Source organism: Miscanthus floridulus, chromosome 9 (genome assembly GCF_019320115.1).
Source record: "Miscanthus floridulus cultivar M001 chromosome 9, ASM1932011v1, whole genome shotgun sequence".
Taxonomy (NCBI): domain Eukaryota; kingdom Viridiplantae; phylum Streptophyta; class Magnoliopsida; order Poales; family Poaceae; genus Miscanthus; species Miscanthus floridulus.
Window position 1 is genome coordinate 49,525,251 of NC_089588.1, and position 9,280 is coordinate 49,534,530.

At 45.8% G+C, this 9,280-nt stretch overlaps 1 protein-coding gene across 1 annotated transcript; it reads left to right on the forward strand.

Moving 5' to 3' along the window:
* The first annotated feature begins 6,403 nt into the window (after window positions 1-6,403).
* LOC136479851 (uncharacterized) lies at window positions 6,404-6,868 on the forward strand. The gene has a single exon (XM_066477582.1). The coding sequence runs from the start codon at window positions 6,404-6,406 to the stop codon at window positions 6,866-6,868; it is 465 nt and encodes a 154-aa protein (XP_066333679.1).
* Window positions 6,869-9,280: the final 2,412 nt, after the last annotated feature.

Below are 9,280 nucleotides of genomic sequence, written 5' to 3' on the forward strand. Positions count from 1 at the left end.
AGAGCATCACGTCCACGACCACAGCCTTTGCCTCTACCTCCTCTTGCAGCCATCTGTTTTCCAACAAATGTGCAAAATTTAGAGATTTTCCAATTATAGAGAGCTTACAAAAGATAAGAAACAATGCTGAGAATTTTCTGGACAAGATTCAAATTCAGCAGTTCAGTATAACTGTTATATCTCGAGTTTCAGAGATCCAACAGAGGTGCACCAAGATTTTTTAGAAAGCCTAGGAGATCAGCTACAACTTTTATTTAGATCACTTTTACAGATTCTGACACACACATGGTCAAAAGTAGAGCTAAACCGAAACTGTTCTGGGTTCCAGACAGCGCAGGAACATCAACTTGTGTCAGCTAGATCTCACAAACCTGAACAGATATTGATGTGATTCCAAAGACATTTGAAAGATATAGAGGTCTAGTTATCTCCACAAAAATTTCAGAATTTTTGACAGCCCAGATTTCGAGATACCAGATAAAGAACACAGGCTGCTCCAGAAATCAGCACAGCAGAGATAAGATAAAGCGAAACATCTGCATTAAGATTTTATTCTAAACTTAAGGTTCCAATCTAATGAAGTTGTGGACATGCCCACAAACTTCCATCAATCAAACAAATACCAAATCAACCAAGTTCACAAATTAAACATCTAATCATTCAAGTTCACAAGACCAAACAGACTAAATATGAAACACGAACTAACGACGTGGTAATCTAGATCAAGGCACCTAACACCTATGGAGCGGTGTCAATCATGGTGAAGGACTGGCGCTTCTTCTTGTAGATGGATGGCTGCCCAAGTTGAGCTCAAAGTTCATCCACTTGCTTCTGGAGGCGTCTCTCAGCCCTCTGGGATGCACGCAGTTCTCCTTTGACTTCCTCATCCACCCCCTGCATAGCGTGGACATGCTGCACCGTTGCTTCTAGAGTTGGGTCACTCTCTGGTGGAGCCAAGACCTGCCAAACACCCTCATGATCATTGCGAGGAAGGAACCTGAAGCGATCCTCCCTCATGGCCTCAAAGCGACGACCATGGTAGTGGATGTAGGCGTCATGTGCTGCATCCTCCATGCCATCCAAGGCATGGGCCCTCCTGGCAGGGGCACAGTGGACAGTCTCCACCTCATGTCCATTCTTGATGTCGTTCCAGGCGGTGACCACCAGCTCTACCTTCTAGAAGGTAGCCTCCAATGGATGCTGGTACTCGGCACAGTGGTAGCTGATGGAGGCATGCAAGTCGGGGTAGTAGTCGTCCAGCACGTGAGTGAGGAGGGTGTGGTAGTAGGCCGTCTCAGGGGCTGGCTTGAAGTAGTACTTGCACTTCCAGCCAATCTCCTCATCCACCATGGGGGCAGCTGGGGATGGTGCAGGTGTAGGGGAAGTAGCTGTCGACTCCTCAGGTGAAGCTACGACAGGATAGACCGGTGCGACAGCTAGAGTAGGAGCAGGTGCAGGCGTCGGGGTAGCCATCTCCTCGTCATCGGAGATGATCACAATCTCCTTCTCCGCCTGTGGAGCACGTGGGGTGAACATGGCACGATAGCCAGCAGTGCTGAGGCGAGCAGTCTTCGGGTTATGAGACATCTATAGATTTAAAGTGAAATAGAATTAGAATCAATAATTTTATATAATAGATTAAGATATGAAAAGCATAAATGTTTTAATAAAATAACAAGAATAAGACAGTAAGCAAGAAACCAGAGGAGCAAAGATGCTAAAATGACCGTTTTCTAACTAGGCTTGTGTCCTACAGTCAACACGGCTCTGATACCAATTTGTCACACCCAATTTTAAGGATAAAATTGAATGCACAAAACTCATGTGTGCCCAAGGATCAGTCACACACACGAGCTGACAAATTACATAAAGTATCATCACGGTGTCTCATACATCAGATTCATAATATAACTTAGTCTTATACATCACAGCGGAAAATAAAAGGTAACTCTCTCGAGGGGCTTCATCACAGGGAAGGTCAACTGGTTGACCACAAGCCTAAAAATCCTCCGGGATTTCCTCATACCCGTTGTCATATGTTACCCATCCGGGATTTTTATCCAAATAAAGAAAATAAACAAGCGTAAGTACATCTCGTACTTAACAAGTTAACATGGGGTTATGAAGCTCAAAAAGGTTGACTCTGGTTTACTGCAGGTAGCATTTTTAGTAAGTCAAGCTTTTATTCTCAGGTATTATCAAATTATGCTTAAACTCCTGTTTAATCCCATATGAACAGATATCAGGGTCAAGTGTATCATATATCATCATACAACAACTTAAATGATCATCAACAAGTAACCAGTTATTCTATGAGTTTTTCGGGCCGCTCGTGACCATGAGCACGGCTGTTATAACAGTTTGTTAACCTCTGCAGAGGTGGTGCACATTCACCTCGAGTCATGATCCCCATATGCCCGGGTTAATTACTCCCATGTCACTGCCAAGGTGAGCGGGCAGGGTACACTATGAAGCTATTTCATAGGTTTCTCTAACAAGTTAGGGCCGCTAGGTTTTCTTGGCAGGCAGATGTAGGAACCCCCCTTTCCTATGGCACATATCCATCGCGGCTATACACATAGGAACAGAGGCAGCCCTATACCCAACGTAGCAAGCCCCATTTGCGCCAAAAAGGTAACCTCTAACTAGCTAGAAAAGGTCCTATTACTGAGCTAAAGTCAGAGCCATATGACTCTCCCGGTTACACTGTCAGTCCCAGCTTTTGCCGACAGATAAGTCCTTATAGAGGGCCGAGAGCAACATGATCAAAAGTCATTTGCACCTTCTCCCTATGGAGCAGTTGTTATAACTCATGTTATACTTTTAGTTCTAGAGAATCATTCATCATCGTATAGATCATGTTCAGTTAGAGCACTAGCAATCTACCCATATGCATTTACCCCATAGGAGTCAAGGGAACAAGTCATCAAGTGTATAGAATGTCCTTAGGGTTATCAAAATTAGACACATGCACATGAGTAATTGATTAAAGTGAAATAGGACATCAAGGTAGGCCCATGCTATACTTGCCTTGGTTCACAAACTCTTGCTGGTCCTGCTAGTCATCGAAGAATTCTTGGTCTCCAACGTTCTCCTCACCGTCTGAACGCGACCAACACGGCAACATACAACATTCCAAAAGCATTCATGCAAAGCAAACATTCCTATCATTAGAACAGTACACCAACAGTATAGAAAACAAGAAAAAATGTTTATGAAAATAATCTACGTCTCGCTACGATCATGTCAACGCGAAGTTGACGAAAACAGAGCTAAAATACGAAAGTTATGATTAAAACAGGATTTCCTATAGCAATATATTTAATTAAATCTAACCATGAAATTAAAAAGTTCCAAACTTGACTAATAGTGGTTCTAACATGTAGATTGTGAAATTACGAAGCTAACGCGATTTGAACGGATCAATTCGGAGCTAAAACGACGATTTTATAAGCAAAACAGTTCAAATGGCATTTCTGTAAATACTGAAAACGTATTTTAGACTAAAGTAGTGAACTTTACGCTTTCAAAACGAGAATGCGTACTCAGGGAAATGCGCTTTGGACTGCGGGTTAGGACTTAGAAAAGCTTAGGGTTTCTTTAGCAAATTTACCCGCGAAGGTGTATCAGTCACTGGTGGCCGTCGGATTAGAAATGATCGGCCAGAAATGGATCCGGGGGAGAGAGAAAGAAAGTGTGGCCAGAACAGTAGCTCCAGGCGGCCAGGCACCATGGCCGACGGCAAAGACTCACCGGCGAGCTCGGTTAGGGGGGGCTTTGGTTCGCGATTCGATGACCCAAAGCCACCGGATGAGAGAGGGGGAGCAGGCGAACACGTTCAAGCCGAGAAATCGGCCGGAGGGTGCGGCCGTGATGGCGGTCGCCATGGACGACGGCCGGAGAGCTATCGGCGTTCGCGGCTACGGCGCTAGAAGCCACCAAATGCCAAAGAAAAAGGTCGTGGAGAGACAGGGGAGCGTTGGGAGGCTCACAGCGGGGAACTCAGGGTCGAAGACGGCTCGGGGAAGGCGGGTCATGGTGGACGGCGGTCTTCGGTGCTTCACCGTGCGTCGGTTGCGGCCTCCGAGGCATGAGCGAGGGCAAAAACAGAGCAGGGAGAGGCAGCAGGGGGGCGGCTCGGGCGTGGCTCCGTTTTAAAGAGGCCAGGTGCGGGGAGGGGTGCTCCCATGACGCGAGAAGATTAGGCGCGGGCGGTGGTTTCTCCAGGCGCACGCGCGGGCGGTTGCGGGACGCGCGGAAGGAGGTGGGTGGAGGAGCTGACAAGCGGGCCCAGTCGGTCAGCGGCCGGGAAGATGGAGGCGCGGCAGTTTCCAGCGGCGCGCGCGACTTGGGCTGGCGTGGAGCTGGGCTGGCGCGGCTGCTGGGCCGGAGCGGGGCTAGGCCAGTGTGGGACACCAGGGGGAGGCAAGGAGGGCCGAGCTGACGCGGCTGCTCGGGCTGGGCCAAAAATCCAGGAAGGGAGAAAAGAAGAATTTTCCTTTTTCTTTTTCCAACCAAATTTTCCAAAAGCATTTTAAATTCAAATTTCAATTCTCTTTGAAATTTTTTATCAATACCAATCATTCACAAAATAATATGCAGCAGCATGTATGCATCACTTGTAGCTAATCTTATATTTGATTTTAGTTTTATAAAATTTATTACTTTCCTATGTTTGAATGCTCACATAAATTGCTTAAATAAATCAATTTGACTATTTTTTTAGAAAATGCAAAATTAGGGTGTTACACACTTGTTCCCTGTCTGTGTCAATTAAGGACCGGTCATTGCATAAATCTCGAGGCAAGTCACAGATCTATTATCCCGAGCACATACTTGGGTATGGGCACAGGGAAGACTCGTTGCTCTCTTATCATGGATCCGGCTCTGTTTAGACCGACTGATTGGAGGCGAGGATAGTGGAGGTCCTTGCACTGCACTGAGTTCAGAACTCAGGAGTGGGGGCTTGGAGTCCAAGTTTGGACAGGAACCTAGACATCCAGGATAGGAGGGTGATGGGTTAGTCCTACTTATGCCTAGGGTACAAGCAGGGCATGTGTTTTTGGGGTACCCAGCTGGGCCATTGATTCATGAATCATCGGGCAATACAATACGACTTGTTTTTGGGTCTAGCACCGTAGTAAGAACTGAAAGATAGAAGATGATGAAATGAAACTAATTGCTCAACTCTTGCTTGAAAGTAGAACATGTGCTTATATAGACTGGATAGATAATAACTTAATATGGCTGATAATAACAACATAAATAAGAACTCACTATTAGTATTGCTTTCTGCTAAAAGAAAACCAGCAAACAATAAAGCTTATCATGTTCCTTGGAGTTAAGAAATTATTCCCACTAGTTGGATAAGTCTTGCGAGTACATTGTGTACTCAAGGTTTATTTACCCCTGTTGTAGGTAATGCAAGAGAAGTACCTTTGTGTGGAGGATTCTTTTGGTGGGCTCAGATAGATCCTCGTCCCTTATCGCTCGATGTTTATTTTTAAATTCTGCTGTTTATTATTCCACACTCTGACATTTGGGAATGTAATCATGTACTTTTTAATAACTTCTTATGTATGAAATGGGCAAGTATTATAACTTGTTCTCATTATTGGATCCTTGGGAAAATGTGGATCATTCGGGTTCTCCCATGGGGTGTGCCCGATGGATACCGCCCGCGGTAGCTTGCTTCCAGGGTGCTTAGGGTCTAGTGGAAGACGAGCATCTCCGTAAGCTTGTTATTTCAGGCGGTTCTGTCATAGTTGGTACCAGAGCCAATAATGGTTACGAGTTTCATCACTCTTTTTCAAAACTTAAAAATTTGACCAACAAAAGCTTTGCGAAAAGTAGAATGCGATTACATTATGTAAATAAGTATGAGCCCTAGCAATATGATCTATCTAGGATAGCGGCACTAGTTTTATCTAATCAGTTTTCTGTAGGTACACTGACTTATGTTGCGTAAGAAATCACTTAGTATACAGAAAGTGAGTGTGCAATGTGCCAAAAATTTTACGAATGTCGCTATGTTTTGGCTTGAGTGAACGTATAGGATGATACATGCATCATGATAATAGCATCTTGCTTAAACTAAAATTCCCCTACACGTATAATTGGATTAGTAAAGTGATAGGATTACCTAAAAGAATGCTTTAATAAATGTGTTGTCATTTCTTTAATCCCTTGCTTCTGATCGGGAAGGTTGTTCTAAATGGATGGTTCCTATCTCTTACAAATGAATCTAAGGTCCGGACATGGGAACACTAGTGCTGGAGCGGCTCATGGTCTTGGCGAGGGCCAAGGCGAGAGTGGCTGGGCTAGTGAGCACGGCAGTGGGGGGAGTCAGGAGGCTCCACTTCTGGCTCCTCATCCTTTTCTGCCGCCGCCACTGCCACCGCCAATGACTCTTGCTGAGATGATGGTGGAACTGATGGCTACTCATCGCGAGTCAACCCATGCCATGGAGCTAATGGCACAAGCTGTCGCTGGCATCGCCCGGGGAGGCCACGGGGGCAATGGTGGGAACGGGGGTGGTGCCTGCCGTCTGGAGGGACCCTCCTCTTACCAGGATTTCCTCAAGACCCACCCGCCCACTTTCACACTGACAGATGAGCCCCTGGATGCGGAGCACTGGCTTCGCATTCTGGAGCAGAAGTTTCTATTGCTCAACATGGGCGATGAGCAGAAGGTGCGCTTTGTAGCACAGCAACTATTGGGGTCCATGACTGCATGGTGGGATACCTTCCATGCCATGCAGCAGCCAGATCATCTGGCAACCTGGCAGGAGTTCACCACAGCATTCAGAGAGTTCTATATTCCTGCTGGTGTCATCAACCGAAAGCTGACTGAGTTCCTGGAGCTGTGACAAGGGAGTATGACAGTGATGGACTATGTTAATAAGTTCAATAACTTGTCCTAGTATGCTGGCATTCATGTTGACACTGATGAGAAGAAGAAGGACCATTTCTTTCGTAGCCTCTCTTATATCCTTTAGGAGAAGATGTACACAGTGAACTATCAGACCTTTGGGGCACTGATGAACGCTGCCATCGCCATGGAAGGCTTGCAGCGGGATTCCTAGGCAGAGTGGAAGAGGAAGTGGGTGGCCACGGGGTCTTCTAGCCACCCTCAAACTCAGAAGGTACAGGTTGTCCGATGGGGGCCTTATCAACCATCTAGCAGGCATTTGTTTCGTCAGCCCCAGCATACTTCTCAGACTTCTTCCACATAGTATCGTGCACCCACTCAGTAGGTGCAGCCCCAGCAGCCTCAGGGACTATAGGTCCCACCTCGCCAAGGGTTGGGGAACAAGTTGAGCGCTTGTTTCAAATGTGACAAAGATGGCCACTATGCTCGAGAGTGTCCCCAAAACCAGCCAGCTCATCGGCTAACTCTAGGCTAGTCAGGAGGACCATGATCAAGAAGAAAGTGCCCAGCCGGTCCGGACAGGTGAATTTCATGAATGCTGAGCAGATATTGCAGCAGGAACCGGTGATGGCTGGTATGTTTACCATCGATTCCCATCCAGCTTATGTGTTGTTCGATTCTGGTGCACCACATTCCTTTATGAGCATGGGATTTGTAGACCGGCACAACTTACCACTTATGGCTATACCGTATGCCTATAGAATCCGTACTGCGGGTTCGCAAATGTTCATCAATACCCAAACGGACACAGTAAGCTTGGTACTAGCCACCCACACTTACCGCCTATAGTTCATGGTAATGCCTGGGCAAGGCATTGATGCTATTCTTGGAATGAACTAGTTGTGGGTATATGGGGTAGTCTTGGATATGAAGCAGAGAAGTGTTGAGTTACGGCTTCCTTCTTCTGTGGATAGGATGTCTCTTCTTGTACCCTCAGATCCAGTCTTACCTGTTGCTACCCATGCTGAAGTCTCTCCTGATCTTACCCCCATCCTTGTGGTATGTGAGTTCCCGGATGTTTTTCCTAAAGATCTTCATAGGTTGCCACTAGACAGAGAGGTGGAATTCTCCATTGAGCTAGAGCCTGGTACTGCTCCTATCTCTCGACGCCCGTACCGCATGGCTCCAAGGGAATTGGCTGAGATGAAGAAGCAACTAGAAGAGTTGATGGAAAAAGGTTTCATCCATCCTAGTTCATCACCATGGGGTTGCCTAGCCATTTTTGTGAAGAAGGATGGTACTCTACGGATGTGTGTGGATTACCGCCCTCTTAATGTAGTAACAGTTAAGAACAAGTATCCTTTGCACCACATAGATACTTTGTTCGATCAACTAGCTGGTGCCAAGGTGTTCTCAAAGATTGACCTTCGATCAGGCTATCATCAGATCAAGATCAGACCACATGATATACCAAAGATAGCCTTTTCTACTAGGTATGGGCTATATGAGTACCTAGTGATGTCTTTTGGTCTCACCAACGCTCCTGCATTCTTCATGTACCTAATGAATTTAGTCTTTATGCTGGACCTGTATAAGTTTATGGTAGTGTTCATTGATGATATCCTGATATATTCCAAGAATGATGAAGAGCATGCCCAACACCTTTGGATAGTACTAGCTCAACTAAGGGAGCACAAGCTGTATGCTAAATTCAGCAAGTGTGAATTTTGGTTAGATCGAGTGCAGTTTTTGGGGCATGTGTTGACACCTGACGATGTTTCAATAGATCCCAACAAGGTGCAAGATGTGTTGGATTGGAAGTCTCCCAAGTCTGTGCACCAGATTCATGAGTCCCTTGGTCTTGCTGGGTACTATCGGTGTTTCATCTTGGATTTTTCCAAGATAGCTCAGCCAATGACCAAGCTGCTCCAAAAAGAAGCTAAGTTTGATTGGAGCCCAGCCTGTGAACAAGCTTTCCAAGCTTTGAAGACATTTCTAACCACTGCTCCTATGTTTGCCCAACCAGATATTGATAGACCCTTTGATGTATACTGTGATGCCTCAAAGACAGGGTTAGGATGTATGCTTATGCAAGATGGGCATGTGATAGCTTATGCTTTGCACCAACTGAAAAAGCATGAAGTGAATTACCCCACTCATGACTTAGAGCTGGTTGCTGTGGTCCACGCTCTAAAGATCTGGAGGCACTATCTGTTGGGCAACAAAGTACATATTTTCACAGATCACAAGAGCCTCAAGTATATTTTCACTTAGTCCGAGCTAAATATGAGGCAAAGGAGATGGTTAGAACTGATAAAGGATTATAACTTGGAAGTCCATTATCACCCAGGAAAGGCCAATGTGGTAGCTGATGCTTTGAGCTAGAAGTCACATCAGGTTGAGGAAACAA

Excerpts from the sequence above, each read along its gene's own strand:
- LOC136479851 (XM_066477582.1), top strand. The coding sequence starts at position 6,404 with ATGACTCTTGCTGAGATGATGGTGGAACTGATGGCTACTCATCGCGAG.